Genomic DNA, 19,910 nt, shown 5'->3' with positions numbered 1-19,910 from the left:
GTCTTCTCAAAGATGCCTAGTATGCATAATATATAGTTGAACCACATACATGCCAAAGGAAATGCTGCCTGGATAAAGGGGAGGTCTTTACAAATAGGTGGTCTCCTGGAGAGATTAACTCAAGAAACCCGCTTACAAAAGCATTGTTTAAAGCAGAAAAGTTATGTTAATAGCCAAAGTTCTTTATCTACCCTTTATTACCAGTAGCATTGCTAGAGAGTGATGGGGAGGGGGGGGGGTTGGGCACTGCAATGGCAGACGTATGCACTTTCTGTAAGCCAGGTTGGAACTGGAAAACATATGCGACTTTTAAATGGAGATGCAACTTTTTTTCTTCATAAATAGCAACTATCGCATTTGATAAATACATGACCACCGCAAAGTAAAAAAAAATAATAATAACTACTATGTGAGCAGATTTCAAAAATGTGCTTTGGAATAAGCAATAGTCAAAAAGTCGCAGCATGTATAGAAAAGTACTGCGACTTTTTTACGCAAAAAAAAATCTACTACGGAGCTTGATAAATCTCCTTCCATGTTATTGTGTTGGATATGATGTACAATAGGTCCCAACGTCGCTAGGCTTACCCCATTGATTTACGCCATTGATTAATGGCGTAAATCAGAGTTTTGTTGTGGAGGCTCAAACAAACTAGTAATCATTTTTACAATGGGGTTTCAGGAAATATGAGAAAAAAAAACTAAAATTAGCTTGCCAAAAACAACTGTCCGATGTGCAGCTTCTTGGAAAGAGAGACCGATAATAAAAAAATAATTATTGAGAAGATGATTCCTGAACTTCCTAGAAAACCAAAAAAAGAAAAATCCCAATATATTGGGGCCACTATTGGCATTGACATATTGTGCTGGAGGACAATTAAAGGAAGGTGACATACTTCTTTGGTGGTGGCTCGCCGAGAACTGTAGGATCTGGAAATTAAAATTCAACATTCATGATCTGTCTCTCCCTCAACGTGATAATATCCATCAAGTTCAACCTAAAGCCCGACTGTGCTGATGAAGATAAAGGCAGTTCCCCCACCCCCATGAGGATGGCTCCATTAGGGGCGATCACAATAAATCCCTGGAATAACATTTTATCAACAGAAACCTAGTATCCATAACCTATAATATTATATTTTTCCAAAAATACATCCAAGTTCCTCCTTGAACTTTATTCTTTATTCATATTGTGCTGTATACTCAAATTGGTCCCTGTCGCCATTTGGGCTCACAATCCTGGAGGAAATCTACACAAACACGGGGAGAACATGACCCCAAGCTATGACCCCAGCATACTCCGGACACCATGCTGCCATGATCTGATGTAGAAGGTTGCCATACACATTAGACAATCATTCGGTCCTGGTAAAATTGGTGGGTTTGGTCAACTTTTCTCAAATACGTATGGATGCTTTAACAAACAAGCCTACAGTGCAATTTAAAGTCGACACGAACATGTTCTGTCTAAATACAGAAAAGACCCCCAGAATTATTTCCAATGGAGGACGCAAGAAACCCTAGTCCAATGCTGAGCCTAGAGAACCCTGTCAAGACAGGACCTTGATACATTACTAGGTCTCATGCCTATAGGGGGCTGCGTATAGGACATGTTTGCACTTGCTACAGTCTAATTCTCAAAATGTCTGTTTAAAGGAAACAATACATTACAGTCAACAACAGAGGAAAAGTAGATAAGAGGTTTAGTGTGTCCCTTTTACAAGCAGGATTAAGCGGATCTCCAAAAGGGTTAATGCAATGCAGCGAGAGGGTAATCAAGCAATAATCTGATGACACATCAGCCCTGCCAGCCCACTGCTCTGCTCCATCCTCCCCTCTAATAAGATCTGAAGGGATAAGTCTTCAGAAATCATATCCACATAGCTGCCAGGAATGATAAATGAGCAGAATACAGACGTGTAATGCAATAGACATAGCGCACTGGCCTGATAAGCTTTTCCTATATCCATAAACAGAAGCGCATTAGGGGCTCCATATCCATAAAGGTGGAAATTTATCAATTTCCTTATGCCCTTGCTCGGCGCTAATAGAAAAGGTTTTGTGTAATATGGAGCCTTTTCATAGGTTATTTCCAAATGCGGCATGGTATACTTCGCTTTAAGGTCGCCCAAAGGATTCGCTTTTTAGAGAGTAAATGGAGCTATAAAATACCATCGATGCTGCAAGTCTAAGAAGAATGGAATACATTACGGCGCGGTTTATCGCTGTGTTTGTGCGCTAAACATCTGGCTATTGGATGAAACAAAAGAGCAATAAATTTAGCGAGCTCAGAGTGATAAGAATAAGTGACAGGTCTTAATATGCACAATAGAATAGAGTATTGGAAGTTACGATGCTCGGTATTACAAGTCAGTGGGAATACATGGAAGGATCTGTCTGTAAGATTTGGTAGTTGACAAATGTTGCAAAACTACAATTCCCAACATGCCCGGACATGTCTGGGCATGTTGGGAGTTGTAGTTTTGCACCTGTTGGAGCTGATTCGGGAACACTGCACTATATAGGAAGTTGAAGTCTGAACAGCTGTTGAACGAAGGATCAATTTTGGCCATCAAAATAGTTAAAAATGGTCACACGTGTTCACAGATGAATGACTTTCCTGGGAACATTGTAGGAACATTCTGGGATAATTTATGGGCTAGAGACTTACTCTAGCCACTAAGAAGATGGAGGGTTTCATACCTCCTAGTGACGTGGGACAGAGACTGCCACACCCCTCACCAGCTTTTTACTTTTTCTTAATATATCACTATTGACCTCCTGTCTGTTTTCCTAACTATTTTCCTGTCTTTTGATTTTGTACCTTGCTGCTCTCCCGGCATTGAACATTGCTTGCCCAGTTGCTCCCTGAATTTACCCTTTGGATTCTGACTTTGTCCCTGATGAGTCTTTCTGTATGCCAACTTGGTTTGTCTGATCATTCTGACACCCAGCACTTAGCAAATATAGGGACCGTTGTCCAGTTGGTGGCCGCCTTATAGGACAGATTGTCTTAGTAGGCATGGACAGTGGATTCGGGAGAGTTTGCGTTGTTACTTATATTATAATTATTTGTAAATCGCATGATAAAATACAATATATTAGGTGAGGGAGGAAAACAGAAGGTATTGCATGGGACATCGTCCAGAAAGATACACTGGTAAGGTCTTTCTTGATGAAAAGCACCAAAAGTAGGCATCCTCTTGATGGATATTTATGTCAATTGATTGTCATTACTGAGACATGTGCATCCTAAGAACATAGTCTGCATTATAACAGAATAGCATGCACTCACTCAGCTTTTTTGCGTTTATGGTATGAACGTCTCCATGGATTTCTCCACGTCTTCCGTTTCGCTAAGGACAGATCTGGGAGGAAAGCAGCCAAGGATCCTTCTATCTGATCTGGCTTTCCGCAGAGGGCATGTTCTGTTGAACAGTAGTAAGAACATTCTCCATAGAAACAAATGTTGTTTGCTGTAAGAAAACAAAGTATGTGTTAGTTTCACTAGAATGCACATAGAATGGGAGATAGGGCTATAAATAAGGATTGCATTACGAAAAAATCCACAATATTCAGAATAATATCTAGAATTAAGGACAATACCTGTTTGATGATGTGCTAAAGGTATCCTAAGATTTACCATGTCATTTGTAATAGGTTGGGATATGAACATCACTAGGTTTCTTTTTATGTATTTATTTATTTTTGGAGAAAAAAAAACACCTAAAAAACTGACATTGTAATTTCCTGCATTATTTTATTATTCTGTATTTTCTGCTTTTTTTTAAGTTAAAAAAAAGACGTAAAAACATCAGAAAAAACTCCAATGCAAAACCCATATTGTGTTTGTAATAGTGTTTTTTTTTATCTCCTGTAAACCTCTATGAAAAAAAAGGAGTGAAAAAACACCAAAGAGAAAAACGCCAAATGGGCATTGAGTTTTGCAATTCCCTATTGACTTGCAGCTAACATCTGGCTGTGGCGTTTTTCACCGAAAAAAAACACAGGGGGACATTTTATTTATGTTGTCTTTACGATGCTGTTTTTCCTGACAGAATTTGTTGAGCCTATTTTGACTGTCGTGCATCAAAGTTACTATGAAAGTGCATGGCCTCAATAAATATTGCAGCTTTTGGTTTTAACCTGATTTTGCCACAATGGAAAAGTTGCCTCGACATGGATTGAATTTGTGGCTTTTTTAAAGGACAATGTGCCTTATTATGTGTACTTTTGCCAAAATGTGCAAATAATAAATGTTGTCCACCGCTTCGGAAAGTGCCCACTGCTGAATTTCATAGTCAGTTAAAAAAAAAGAAAAAGGCATACATCAAAAAGGCGCAACAAAAAGGCGCATTAACACACTGCGTCCAAAGACGCGCCTTTTTGCCACCACAAAAATGGCATAAAGGTAATAGTAACTGTCCCCCACAGTGTGGCTTTTTAGCCTCAGGGAAATTTTCATCGTACATGGTGATTAGATTGTGCATTATTTCAAGCAAAGCCACATTGATATATAAATAACACAATATTTTATTTTTAAACTAGCTGAGTACCCGTCGTTGCCCGTTTTTTCCTTCCTCATCCTTGTTGGGGAGGAAAATCAACAAAGGAGGAAGCTTTTGACTTCATATCCCAACCTCATATATTGTTGCCATATCCCAACCCCATATCCCGACCTCCTATCCCAACCTCCTATCCCGACCTCCTATCCCGACCTCATATCCCGACCTCCTATCCCAACCTCATATCCCGGCCTCATATCCCGGCCTCCTATCCCGACCTCCTATCCCGACGCCCTATCTCGACCTCCTATCTCGACCTCCTATCCCATCCTCCTATTCCGACCTCCTATTCTGTCCTCCTATCCCGTCCATCTATCTTGACCTCCTATCCCATCTTCCTATCCCGTCCTCATATCCCGTCCTTCTATCTCAACCTCATATCCCGTCCTCCTATCCCGTCCATCTATCTAGACCTCCTATCTCGACCTCCTATCCTGACCTCCTATCCTGACCTCCTATCTCGTCCTCATATCCCGACCTCATATCCCGACCTCCTATCCCGTCCTCCTATCTTGACCTCCTATCCCGACCTCCTATTCCTTCCTCCTATCCCGTCCATCTATCTCGACCTCCTATCCCATCTTCCTATCCCGTCCTCATATCCGGTCCTCCTTTCCCATCCTCCTATCTCGACCTCCTATCCCGACATCTTATCCCGTCCATCTATCCCGTCCTCCTTTCCCGTCCTCCTATCCTGACCTCCTATCCCATCCTCCTATCCCGACCTCCTATCCCGTCCTCTTATCCCGACCTCCTATCCCGTACTCCTATCTCGACCTTAAACATAAACCCCACCCCTGGCTAATGGGGGTGAGTGAGTGTTAAATCACCTATCCTATGTTTGTTGTAGACATATAAATAACATGTGGCCAAGTTTCATGTTAATATCTTTAGCCATTTGGACGTGATGCTGGAACATACACACATACATACATACACACATACACACGTTGAGTTTTATATATAAATATATATATATATATATATATATATATATATAGATAGATAGATAGATAGATAGATAGATATTACAAATAGAATAAGTATGTATTTTCTGTGTATTATTGTCATACAGCTATCGTAAGTGTGTATTCACACATACAGTACCCTGCGCATATTTGAAGCTGTGTTCAGTCAGTTTGTTTACAGCGAAATCTGCAGCTTCAAATCCTGCGCATCAAATATACCCAGGATACTGTACATGTGAATACAACCTAAGGGTAGGGTCAAACGTGCCTTACTTTTCTGCGTATTTGCTGCTGTGTATTTTCCTATCCATTGAACTCAATGGGTAGCTAAATCAGCTGCAGAAAATCTGCAACAAAATACGCAGCTAAATTCGGCACATTTGACCCTATCCTTAGGTTGTAATCACACGTATGGTGTGTTTATTTGATGTGTAGGGCTTAAAGCTGCAGATATCATGCTGCACAGTTCAATCTAAACTAAATGATTGAACAGTCCATCAAATCTGCAGCTTCAAATCCTGAGCATCAAATACGCTCAGGACATTGTATGTGTGAATACACCCAGAGCACAACTTGTAGCTTCTGGCCCCCGATGCAAAATCTGCAGGAGAGCCCCATGTTAAAATCCATGGGAAAGTGGGAAAGATGTGCTTTGGGGCCCCCTTAGGCACATCTTCAACTCCTATACTATAGGGCCTATAGCTATGCCCCCTGAATACACCCAAAAGCAGTGTTTTCCAAACAGTGTCTCCATCTGTTGCAAAACTACAACTCTTAGCATGCCATAGGCTGTCCAGGTATGCTGAGAGTTGAAGTTTTGGAACAGCGGGAGCCACACAGTTTGAAAAACACTGTCTTAAGGAATGCATATCAAATAGCCATAGTGAATCATACATTATGCCGGTGGCAGCAATATACTGTAGATAAATGTAATTTCACCGGTATTTATGCTTCCCCAGTCGATGTATAGACAGAGCTACAACTGACTCCTAGTAAATGCCACTAGTCAAAAAAATTCATCCCTAAACTCAGGAGATTACAGATTAAAGCCTGACGTGCCTCTGTACTGCCGCTAAACAAATTTCTGGAGTCTACAAAACAGACAAACGGGGATCGGCGCAAATAATCCACAGTTAACATAATCAAAATGCTGATGCTTCGGAATTATAGAGTAAACGGAGTCCCAGATTGAATTTCATAGTGCAGCCTAACCATCTCCATACAGAACATTGCTGAATATTGAATAAAAATATTGACAGATTTCACATGGAGAGAACTATATCAGCCAAGGAGAAGTATTATCAGCCAGTGGTGGAAACAAAATTGCAAATTATTGAGGCGTTTTGGCAGCGTAGACTATGAATATATGAATAATAGTTCCCTGTGTAATTCTTGCAAGAATTTTTATTTTTGTTTTGCATGGTTTTAGATGGAAACATACACAGGAAAGGCACCTGGATTGTTTGAAGTGAATCAGATGTTGTCAATTTGATTAAAGCAGAAAGTAGGTAAATAACGTGACAATAGGAATGTAAACCAGCTGAGATAGATAGTTAAATTTGAGATAGATAGATATGAGAAAGATAGATATCTGTGGTAGGCTACTTGAGGTAATGGCTTGTCTGTAGTACTGGTGGGGTGCTGTGACTAAAGTAGTGTTTGTGATGCCAGGGTAGTGTTAACCTCTAGGATGGTAGCTTCCTGGGCCAAGCACTGAGCCAATAACAACCACATATGCAAGGTTACAGAAACTACTCAGTTTTTCTTAGGAACTTTAAAAATAAACAGGAACAGTTAAACATTTACTGCAAAGTTTGCTGGAGTTTGCTTTAGGGATCACAGTCGCTTCTAGACACTATAGGACTTGTAGTCCTCACTGACTGCCTAGCTTCTTACTTGACAGATATTTACTTTAGACAGGTCTAAACTTGATTGAATAGCTCGTAAAAGACATTGGAGCTGAAAAACACTGATTCTGCTCTTCACATGGGAATCCTAAGTTAGGACCTATTTGGACTAGAGTTGCCTGAGGCTTTCTATCTCCTCCTATCCTTTTGGAACTTGACTTGCCTGGTTGGCGGGATCCTGTGAAGGGTCTAACCAGAATTAGGGGAGCAGGGCAGCAGCCCTGATTGGCTAAAACAGACATTTGATCCCCTCAGTATTCCCCTGAACGAACAAGTTAATTCATTAGGACACAAGAGCAAAGACGTGCATTGTAAATACATAACAGTGCAATAAATAATACATTTAAACCTGAGTAGAGGGCTCGGAGCAGACATGCTAGGTGACATCCACCTGACAGGCCAGGAAGACAGGTGTGTTCTGCACCAGGACACCACAACTATATATCTCATATCTATCTGCAATATGTTTACAATCATGCACAGACTCTGTATTAGTATAAAAGATTATGTATTTTTTTTTCCCAAAAACAATTCCATTCTTGCTTGCATTTTTACGGAATATTTTTGTAGAAACCATGACTTTTGGTCACTATTGGTCCCCATACTGTCCAGAACATAATCCCGTCCAGCTGCAGCATCATCTGTGTCCCAGCTGAAGCACAGGCAGGGACAAAGACTAGGAAGTGAGGGTGGGACTATTCCTCTGTGCTCATGCCTGTCCTGTCTATCAGACTCCTGTCTGAAAACAGAGAGGAAGAGGTTATAGAGCAGCTTGCAGTGATTGGAAGAAGAGACCCAGTACAGCACAGCAGACTCAAGGAGGAAGTGAATGCATCGTAAGTGAGGGCGGGCTCAGTGCTTGCGTTGGACATGCCCCTTCCTGAACAGTTGATGTCAGAATGAGTGAGCAGCAGAACGGAAGGATTTATGGGCCAAATACAGAAGCCAAACACATAGAAAAGACATGAAAAGCACCTGCATGACCTAGTGAGCAACATATATAAGCATTATTTTAAATAGGAATTAATTGCAATACCAAACGCAGCCTATCCACAGGGAAGGCACTATTTCTAATAACCCTTTTTTTCTGATCCCCATAGACTTGCTTTAATTTCATCGTAAAGCGATTGGTTCTCCCTGGTGGCATTGTACATACATACGGCGAATAGGTTATAATTAAGACACACGCGGCATAAATCTGCTTTGATTAACACATATATAGGTGCCAGAGTTGCCTCTTGTGTAACAAATTCCAAAGTGAGAAAAAAAAATCACAAAAAAAAACAGATAAAAGCAATTTAAAACATACTTAATAACCAGCAGGACCATCTGCTTTTAAAGCAGGGCACATTCTCCAGCAGCCTCTTTGCTTGGTGTGATAACAATTTTATTTCATTTTCACAGCAGTGTCCCTTGTGATAAAATAAATGATTTATAAGGAAATCTTCTAAGGAGAAGACAAGGGAAGGAGGCGCGCATCCATCTGATTCACATTCCATCTTCACATGGGCACAATGTATTCCATTTGTTAGTAGAAATCTCATACTCTTCTACTTGGTTATATACTTTAGATGAAATCTATGTCCTTTCTATGTGCTGTGATGTCTCAACAAAACCATCTGTCTGCAGTGTATACTTAGAATAATCCAATGGATAATTCTATCCCAAACTGAAAATTACATGGTCTGGCGAGCGGCACTTCTGATGGTTGTCGTGCTGCTGCCTGCCTGCGAAACAGCAGGGTCTATATAGCAGTGGTCTTCAACCTGCGGACCTCCAGATGTGGCACAACTACAACTTCCAGCATGCCCGGACAGCCGTTGGCTGTCCGGGCATGCTGGGAGTTGTAGTTTTGCCACATCTGGAGGTCCGCAGGTTCTAGACCACTGGTCTAAAAGGTATGGCTACAGCACTGTAATACCAGCCCTGTTCTGTATGCCAAGTGTGTACCTTTATGGAACAGTCTACCTCAGGAACTGGTCACAGCAGGAACAATTAACAGCTTTAAAACAGGATTAGATACATTCTTGGAACAAAATAACATTAAAGGGGTACTCCGGTGAAAACCTTTTTTTCTTTTAAATCAACTGGTGGCAGAAAGTTAAACATATTTGTAAATTACTTCTATTAAAAAATCTTAATCCTTCCTGTACTTATTAGCTGCTGAATACTACAGAGGAAATTATTTTCTTTTTGGAATGCTCTCTGATGACATCACGAGCACAGTTCTCTCTACTGACGTTATTATAATAAGAATAACGCTTTATTTATTATTGTTCTAAGTGGGATTTGAACCCAAGTCCCCAGCACTGCAAGGCAGCAGTGCTAACCACTGAGCCACCATGCTGCCCTTAGCATACATCTGCTATGCATGGTTGCTAAAATGGACAGAGATGTCAGCAGAGAGCACTGTGCTCGTGATGTCATCAGTGTTCCAAAAAGAAAGGAATTTTCTCTGTAGCATTCAGCAGCTAATAAGTACTGGAAGGATTAAGATTTTTTAATAGAAGTAATTTACAAATATGTTTAACTTTCTGCCACCAGTTGATTTAAAAGAAAAAAGGTTTTCACCGGAGTACCCCTTTAATGCTTATGCAGAATTATAAAACTACATCCCTTCCCCTTATCCCCTTACACCCTTCCCTTCAATCACCTGGTTGGACTTGATGGACGTATGTCTTTTTTCAACCGTACTAACTATGTAACCTCTGTTATGTTATACATTATATATGAACAGTGCATGATGCTACTTGTCTTGTTCTATATCCTAGGTAGAACGCTTTGTACCTGTTGTGTTATACAGTATATGTGGACAGTGAAAAAAAAAAACCACAAATGATTCCTAAATGTTTCTTTCAAATCTCCATCTTTTATTTCATGAAAGTTAAAATGCGTACAAATAGCAATCCATAGGTCCAGAGACTGATTAACTTTCCTAGAAATTAGAAACACGTCAAAGTCTATGATGAGAAATTAAGAATATGATTAGGAACATTCCTTGCTAGAAAAGCGTCGGTCTCTGGACCTAAGAATTAATACCTGTACACGTTTTAATTCTGCTTAAATAAAAGATGTGGATTTTAAGGAATTATCTAAGCATTATTCTTTTTTTATTTTTTTTATTTTGACTTTGAGCCAATACTCCTTGTGAGTTCCTGGTTGACTGTACTTTAAGGGGTATTCCAGGAAAAAACTTATTTATTTATTTATTTTTTTATATCAACTGACTCCAGAAAGTTAAACAGATTTTTAAATTACTTCTATAAAAAAATCTTAATCCTTTCAATAATTATCAGCTGCTGAAGTTGAGCTGTTGTTTTCTGTCTGGCAAAAGTGCTCTCTGCTGACATCTCTGCTTGTCTCGGGAACAGCACAGAGTAGAAGAGGTTTGCTATGGGGATTTGCTTCTAAACTGGGTGGTTCCCAAGACATGTGTCATCAGAGAGCACTTAGACAGAAAAGAACAACTCAACTTCAGCAGCTCATAAGTACTGAAAGGATTAAGATTTTTTTAATAGAAGTAATTTACAAATCTGTTTAACTTTCTGGAGCCAGTTGATAAAAAAAAAAGTTTTTCCTGGATAACCCCTTTAAGAATTCAGAGGTAGAGACACTTCTTTGCTTTGTTGGACTTATTTATATGGACAGTGCATGGCGCTTCTTGTCTTTTTCTACATGCTCGGTGTAATGCTTAGTATCTGTAATGTTATACAGTATATAGGGAGAGTGCATGATGCTACTTGTCTTGTTCTCTATGCTCGGTGTAATGCTTAGTATCTATTATGTTATACAGTATATATGGACATTGTACATGCTACTTGTCTTGTTCTCTATGCTCGGTGTAATGCTTAGTATCTATTATGTTATACAGTATATATGGACATTGTACATGCTACTTGTCTTCATCTATATGCTGGGCGTAATGCTTAGTATCTATTATGTAATACAGTATATATGGACATTGTCTTGTTCTATATGCTGGGTGTAATGCTTAGTATCTATTATGTAATACAGTATATATGGACATTGTCTTGTTCTCTATGCTCGGTGTAATGCTTAGTATCTATTATGTAATACAGTATATATGGACATTGTCTTGTTCTCTATGCTGGGTGTAATGCTTAGTATCTATTATGTTATACAGTATATATGGACATTGTACATGCTACTTGTCTTGTTCTATATGCTCGGTGTAATGCTTAGTATCTATTATGTAATACAGTATATATGGACATTGTCTTGTTCTCTATGCTCGGTGTAATGCTTAGTATCTATTATGTTATACAGTATATATGGACATTGTACATGCTACTTGTCTTGTTCTATATGCTCGGTGTAATGCTTAGTATCTATTATGTAATACAGTATATATGGACATTGTCTTGTTCTCTATGCTCGGTGTAATGCTTAGTATCTATTATGTTATACAGTATATATGGACATTGTACATGCTACTTGTCTTGTTCTATATGCTCGGAGTAATGCTCAGTATCTATTATGTAATACAGTATATATGGACATTGTCTTGTTCTCTATGCTCGGTGTAATGCTTAGTATCTATTATGTTATACAGTATATATGGACATTGTACATGCTACTTGTCTTGTTCTATATGCTCGGAGTAATGCTTAGTATCTATTATGTAATACAGTATATATGGACATTGTACATGCTACTTGTCTTGTTCTATATGCTGGGTGTAATGCTTAGTATCTATTATGTAATACAGTATATATGGACATTGTCTTGTTCTCTATGCTCGGTGTAATGCTTAGTATGTATTATGTTATACAGTATATATGGACATTGTACATGCTACTTGTCTTGTTCTCTATGCTCGGTGTAATGCGTAGTATCTATTATGTTATACAGTATATATGGACATTGTACATGCTACTTGTCTTGTTCTATATGCTGGGTGTAATGCTTAGTATCTATTATGTAATACAGTATATATGGACATTGTCTTGTTCTATATGCTCGGTGTAATGCTTAGTATCTATTATGTAATACAGTGTATATGGACATTGTACATGCTACTTGTCTTGTTCTATATGCTCGGTGTAATGCTTAGTATCTATTATGTTATACAGTATATATGGACATTGTACATGCTACTTGTCTTGTTCTCTATGCTCGGTGTAATGCTTAGTATCTATTATGTAATACAGTATATATGGACATTGTCTTGTTCTCTATGCTCGGTGTAATGCTTAGTATGTATTATGTTATACAGTATATATGGACATTGTACATACTACTTGTCTTGTTCTATATGCTGGGTGTAATGCTTAGTATCTATTATGTAATACAGTATATATGGACATTGTCTTGTTCTCTATGCTCGGTGTAATGCTTAGTATGTATTATGTTATACAGTATATATGGACATTGTACATACTACTTGTCTTGTTCTATATGCTTGGTGTAATGCTTAGTATCTATTATGTAATCCAGTATATATGGACATTGTCTTGTTCTATATGCTCGGTGTAATGGTAAGAACATATCTGTTACATTGTACAACATATTTGCACATAGTCATTACTGCTTGTTTTATTCTTGGTGTCATTTCTAGTATTTGTTATATTGTAGGTATATGTGGATAGTGCTCACTCAGTACTACTTGTCTTGTTCTATATTCTGTGTATAATTGTTGTCACGCGCTGTTCTCAAGCACTGGTCGTGAGCGCATGGTCCCTGAATCCCTGACTGCCAGTGGGGCTGGGATTTGCAACGTGGGACGTGCCCGCATGAGAATCCCAGCCCGTCACTCACCGTGCTCCCCTGCCACCTCCTCCTCTGTGTCTTAGCTCCTGCGCGCACGTTCCTGTCTCCTAGAGCGCGCATGCTCCGTAGCTCTGAAATTTAAAGGGCCAGTATGCCCATAATTAGTTGTTACACCTGACACTACATTATAAAGTCCCTGCACCTCCCACACTTCCCTGCCGGATCTCCAGTGCCCCTAGCCTGAGATTAAGCTTTCCATATTGCCTGTTTGCCTTACCCGTGTACCCAGACCTTCCGCTACGTTATTTGACTTCACACCTTTGCCGCCTGCCTTGACCTTCTGCTACGGTTGACTACGCTATTGCCTTATCCGTCGGTACCCCGCCTTGCCCAGTTACCTGTGTGGTTGAGCCGTGTCGGGGGTAGCGACCTGGGTGTCGCCTGCCGCAGCAAGCCCATCCTGTCTTGCGGCGGGTTCTGGTGAAGACCAGCGGCACCTTAGACTCCGCTCCCTGATACGGTCCGAGTCATCAGCCACACAGGTTAGAGGATCCACATCCAGCTCCATAAAACAATTGTCAGCACTGTTCCTTTTCTTCTATAAACTGGGTACAAATCCTAGTATCTGTTATTATTTTTCACTATATGTGCGGACAGTTCACAGTGCTACTTCTCTTCTTCTTGATATATGGCCACATACACATGTTGTTTTTTGCCCTACATCGCCAGAATACACCAGGATACTGGTAAAAAATAGTGTTGAGCATGAATATTCGTAATGCAAATTTTTATCGCGAATATCCGCACTTCGCGATTTCGCAATTATTTAGAATAAAGTGCTATATATTCGTAATGATGAATATTCGTTTTTTGTGGGTTTTTTTCAAATGCAAATTTTTGTGCAAATTTTTATGTGAATTTTCCATGGGAATTTTCGCATGGAACTAAAAGTGAATAAACATAGCGAATATGCGAAGTTCGCGAACATAAGACGAATAATCGTCAATATATTCGTGAAATATCTCGATTTCGAATATGGCCCCTGCTGCTCATCACTAGTAAAAAAAAAAGTGTGCTAAAAAAATACTGCAGGGTACCCATTGACTTTTAAATACTGAATGTAATCAATTAGAGGGACAGTGACAGGAATGCTAATCGGGGATCACTAAATTTTCCCAAGGTACTTGTATCTGGTTACCAGGTTTCAGAAAGCCCATATCTCATCCAGGGAAAGCTGGGTGAGATATAGAAAATCCAAAATAGATAAAAGCATGTTTTGTGTTAGTGCTGGGCGGTATACCGGTTCATATCGAATACCGAATTTTTTGGGCTGCACGATATGAATTTTCCCCCATACCGCAATACCGGTTGGGCCCCTCCCCCTCGGGAATGTATTATCAGTCTAGCAAAGCGCTGTCCCCACATTGGGGAACTAATCCTATGTTTTCCCGCCAGCGCTGTTCCCCCCCCCCCCCCCCTCCAATTAATGATCAGCCTATGCCCGGGCTGCAAATGATACAGAAAATAAACTTTTAACTCACCCACCTCGGCCGCACGCTGGGGACGGGGGAGGACAGCCGTCAGCCTATCACCGGCCGGAGCGATGTCCCGCCCCGGCCAGTGATAGGCTGAGCCCACTGTCATGTAAGAAGCCGGCTTCCCCAGCGTGCAGCCGAGGTGGGTGAGTTAAAAGTTTATTTTCTGTATCTTTTGCAGCCCGGGTGTTTGTATACAGCGTACAGCAGTGGTCTCAAACCTGCGGACCTCCAGCTGTTGCAAAACTACAACTCCCAGCATGCCCGGACAGCCGTTGGCTATCCGGGCATGCTGGGAGTTGTAGTTTTGCACCAAGTGGAGGTCCGCAGGTTGGAGACCACTGGCGTACAGTGAGTTCCAGCGCCCGGCGGCCCCCAACAAAGAGGAGGAGGGCAGTGCTTGACATCTGTGAATAGTACCCCGCTGGGCTGATCATTAACCCCTTCAGGACCAAGCCCATTTTGGCCTTAAGGACCAGAGCGTTTTTTGCACATCTGACCACTGTTACTTTAAACATTAATAACTCTAGAATGCTTTAAGTTATCATTCTGATTCCGAGATTGTTTTTTCGTGACATATTCTACTTTAACATGGTGGTAAATTTTTGTGGTAACTTGCATCCTTTCCTTGTGAAAAATCCTAAAATTTGATGAAAAATTTGAAAATTTTGCATTTTTCTAACTTTGAAGCTCTCTGCTTGGAAGGAAAATGTATATTACAAATAAAAAAAATTTTTATTCACATATACAATATTTCTACTTTATGTCTGCATCATAAAAGTGACGAGTTTTTACTTTTGGAAGACACCAGAGGGCTTCAAAGTTCAGCATCAATTTTCCAATTTTTCACAAAATTTTCAAACTCACTATTTTTCAGGGACCAGTTCAGGTTTGAAGTGGATTTGAAGGGTCTTCATATTAGAAATACCCCACAAAAAACCCCATTATAAAAACTGCACCCCCCAAAGTATTCAAAATGACATTCAGTCATCATTTTAACCCTTTAGGTGTTTCACAGGAATAGAAGCTAAGTGAAGGAGAAAATTCACAATCTTCATTTTTTACACTCGCATGTTCTTGTAGACCCAATTTTTTTATTTTTACAAGGGGTAAAAGGAGAAAATGTATACTTATATTTGTAGCCCGATTTCTCTCGAGTAAGCACATACCTCATATGTCTATGTAAAGTGTTCGGCGGGCGCAGTAGAGGGCTCAGAAGGGAAAGAGCGATAAGGGGATTTTGGAGAGTACGTTTTTCTGAAATGGTTTTTGGGGGGCATGTTGCATTTAGGAAGCCCCTATGGTGCCAGAACAGCAAAAAACCCTCACATGGCATACCATTTTGGAAACTAGACCCCTTGAGGAACATAACAAAGAATAAAGTGAACCTTAATACCCCACAGGTGTTTCACGATTTTTGCATTTGTAAAAAAAAAAAAAAAAATTTCACTAAAATGTGTGTTTCCCCCCAAATTTCACATTTTTCCAAGGGTTAATAGCAGGAAATACCCCCCAATATTTGTAACCCCTTCTCTTCTGAGTATGGAGGTACCCCATAAGTTGACCTGAAGTGCACTATGGGCGAACTACAATGCTCAGAAGAGAAGGAGTCATATTTGGCTTTTTGAGAGCAAATTTTGCTCGGGGGGCATGTCGCATTTGGGAAGCCCCTATGGTGCCAGAACAGCAAAAAACAAACAAACACATGGCATACCATTTTGGAAACTAGACCCCTTGAGGAACGTAACAAGGGGTACAGTGAGCATTTGCCCCCCACTGGTGTCTGACAGATCTTTGGAACAGTGGGCTGTACAAGTTTTCATTTTCACGGACCACTGTTCCAAAGATCCGTCAGACACCTGTGGGGGGTAAATTCTCACTGCACCCCTCATTACATTCCGTGAGGGGTGTCGTTTCCAAAATGGGGTCACATGTGGGGTTTTGTTTTTTTTGCGTTTGTCAAAACCGCTGTAACAATCAGCCACCACTGTGCAAATCACCTCAAATGTACATGGTGCGCTCTCCCTTCTGGGCCTTGTTGTGCGCCCCCAGAGCACTTTGCGCTCACATATGGGGTATCTCTGTAGTCGGGAGAAATTGCGTTACAAATTTTGGGGGGCTTTTTTCCCTTTTACCTCTTGTGAAAATGTAAAGTATAGGGCAGCATCAGCATGTTAGTGTAAAAAATTTTATTTTTTTACACTAACATTCTGGTGTAGACCCCAACTTTTCCTTTTCATGAAGCGTTAAAGAAGAAAAAGCCCCCCAAACCTTGTAACGCAATTTCTCCCGAGTACGGCGATACCCCATATGTGGCCCTAAACTGTTGCCCTGAAATACGACAGGGCTCCAAAGTGAGAGCGCCATGTGCATTTGAGGCCTAAATTAGGGATTTGCATAGGGGTGGACATAGGGGTATTCTACCCCAGTGATTCCCAAACAGGGTGCCTCCAGCTGTTGCAAAACTCCCAGCATGCCTGGACAGTCAACGGCTGTACGGCAATACTGGGAGTTGTTGTTTTTCAACAGCTGGAGGCTCTGCTTTGGAAACAGTGGTGTACCGGACGTTCTCATTGGGGGAGGGGGGCTGTGTAGGGGTATGTGTATATGTAGTGTTTTTAACTTTTTATTTTATTTTGTGTTAGTGTAGTGTAGTGTTTTTAGGGTACAGTCAATGGATGGTCCTGGGGGGTGAAGCAGAAGTTGTCCCCAGCTGGAAACAGCGGGACTTCTGCCAGTTAACCCGTGCGATGCTGCGCATCGCCGGGTTAACTGAATGGCATATATAAACGCCGGGATGCGCGAATGCACTGCACAACCCGGCGTTTATATATGACATTCTGCGGGAAGGGGTTAATTGGGGGGAGCAGAACAGTGCTGGCGGGTCACATGATTTGGGGGGGGGGGGGAGAATAAATACCGTTATATACAGTGGAACCGCCGTAAGTTAAAAAAATACCGTGATACACATATTTGGTCATACCGCCAGCCATATTTTGTCTTGTGTCCTTTCATCTTCTACCTGGGCCAGACCAGCACAAGTGTTATAAACAACTAGCTACTGATTTTAAATACCAGTAGTAACTCAGTCTGGAAGCTGAGGTTGTGAGGAAACTGAACCTCTAATGGAAACCTTAAGGCTGCAACCTTGAAAAGGGGAACAATGCATTTGTTGTCTACTTTGTTGGTTGGCTGGTAGTAAGCCACCTGTAGAGACAGGGAAGATTTCTGTATAATTACAGTTATAATTCTGACACCAGAGTCCCTGTGCATTTGTTACTGCTACACCCCATACAATGATGCCCCTGTTTGGCACCATGCAAGGATCCACTGCTTAGCCTACTATATCTTTTATTTATCTTTAACAGCATACTGTTACTAAGAACAAATGGTGGTATGATTTGTGGAGAATATCTATGACAAATTTTTAGAAACATTTCACTAGAGGTGATCTTATCAAAAAGTGCTGGACCCTTAGGTTGTTTTTAAAGTTGTGGTTCTTTAGCTGTGGTGTAGTTTTGCAACATCACCATTCTACAGTTTAGGATTAATACTATGCTGTACATTATGTATGGACAGTGCACAGTACCACTTGTACCACTGTTCTGTAAGGTGAATGTAATTCTCAGTATCAATTATACAGAGGAAATTATTTTCTTTTTGGAACACAGTGCTCTCTGCTGACATCACAAGCACAGTGCTCTCTGCTGACATCTCTGTCCATTTTAAGAACTGTCCAGAGTAGGAGAAAATCCCCATAGCAAACATATGCTGTTCTGGACAGTTCCTAAAATGGACAGAGATGTCAGCAGAGAGCACTGTGCTCGTGATGTCAGCAGAGAGCACTGTGTTTCAAAAAGAAAATAATGTCTTCTGTAGTATTCAGCAGCTAATAAATACTGGGAGGATTAAGATTTTTTAATAGAAGTAATTTACAAATCTGTTTAACTTTGTGGCACCAGTTGATTTAAAAAAATAAAAATAAAAATCCACCGGAGTACTCCTTTAATTGCAGGTACTACTGCTCCCAACATGGAGCAGAGTGTGCTCCATGTTGGGAGCAGTAGTACCTGCAGTTACGGACAGATCACAGCGGATGTCAATCCTGACACCCGCTGTGATCCTCCTGTATAATGTATAGATGCGGGCGCCGCTCTTCTATGGTCCCCTGCACTGACATATATATACACCTATTCATATTTCCCACAGAGAGTTGTGATTGGCTGGAACCATCTGGCCAATCACAGCTCTCTGTGGGAAATATGAATAGGTGTATATATACGTCAGTGCAGGGGACCATAGAAGAGCGGCCGTCGCATCTATACATTATTCAGGAGGATCGTAATGGGTGTCAGAAGTGACACAAGCGATCTGTCAATTAGTACAGGTAATACTACTCCCATCATGGAACAGTGTGTTACATGCTGGGAGTAGTAGTACTACCTAAAAAAAAAAAAAAAAAAAAAAAAAAAAGTGAAAAACGCACACACTACATTTTTATTATTGTCAGCTTCATTCTTAGTGTCTTGCCCACCCAAATAAATTGATCCCTATTTAAAAATTAATTAAAATGTTGTTATAAAAAAGATACATAAAAAAAGTTAAAACCCACATGTCGTTTTTCTTGTCGTTTTTTTTTACTCTCATAGACTTCTATGGGAGAAAAACGCAATTGGCTCAACGCGACTTTGCAAAACCGCCAAGGAGCTAAAAAAAGAGTAAAAAAAAAATGATAAAAGGATTAAAAAGCCGCCAAACTGAAAAATCCAAAGTGGAAAAAGAATTTTGCGATTTCCCATTGATTTACAGCTATCTAGCCGCTGCGTTTTTTGGCAGAAAAAAACGCCATGTGGCAGATTTGGCGTTTTTCTCTGCGCTTTTCCCAAAAATAACCAAGTAGACACTTAGCCAAGTAGACACATGGCGTGTAGATCCCAGTATCTTTGGTAATATCTAAAAAACTTAAACCTACAAAATCTCAGTAGCCATAGGGTTTATATTTGAATTATTGTGGTCACTACAAAAGTCACATTCATCACCCAATTGTCCTATGTATGCCCCAAAGAAAGTACATGTGATCTGTTTATACACAAGACAAAGGACAATGATCACATTTGGGCATCCTCAATGGAATCTTTCACAGCAAACACATTTATTAGATTTGTCCTCTAAGCCGGCGATGCTGCAAGCAAAAAATACCATGCT

General features: G+C 40.4%; 1 protein-coding gene across 1 annotated transcript in view; it reads right to left on the bottom strand.

Annotated features, from left to right (window-relative positions):
• Positions 1–19,910, bottom strand: part of FAM20C (FAM20C golgi associated secretory pathway kinase) — a 211,735-nt gene that overhangs the window by 20,146 nt on the left and 171,679 nt on the right. The window contains exon 6 of the mRNA XM_056533606.1: positions 3,296–3,476. Within this exon, the coding sequence (XP_056389581.1) occupies positions 3,296–3,476 (181 nt within the window). The remainder of the gene's footprint in view (positions 1–3,295; positions 3,477–19,910) is intronic.

The sequence above is a fragment of the Hyla sarda genome, chromosome 8, assembly GCF_029499605.1.
Source record: "Hyla sarda isolate aHylSar1 chromosome 8, aHylSar1.hap1, whole genome shotgun sequence".
NCBI lineage: Eukaryota > Metazoa > Chordata > Amphibia > Anura > Hylidae > Hyla > Hyla sarda.
The sequence above is the reverse complement of the archived record's forward strand: the minus strand, read 5'-3'. Positions and strand labels throughout refer to the sequence as shown.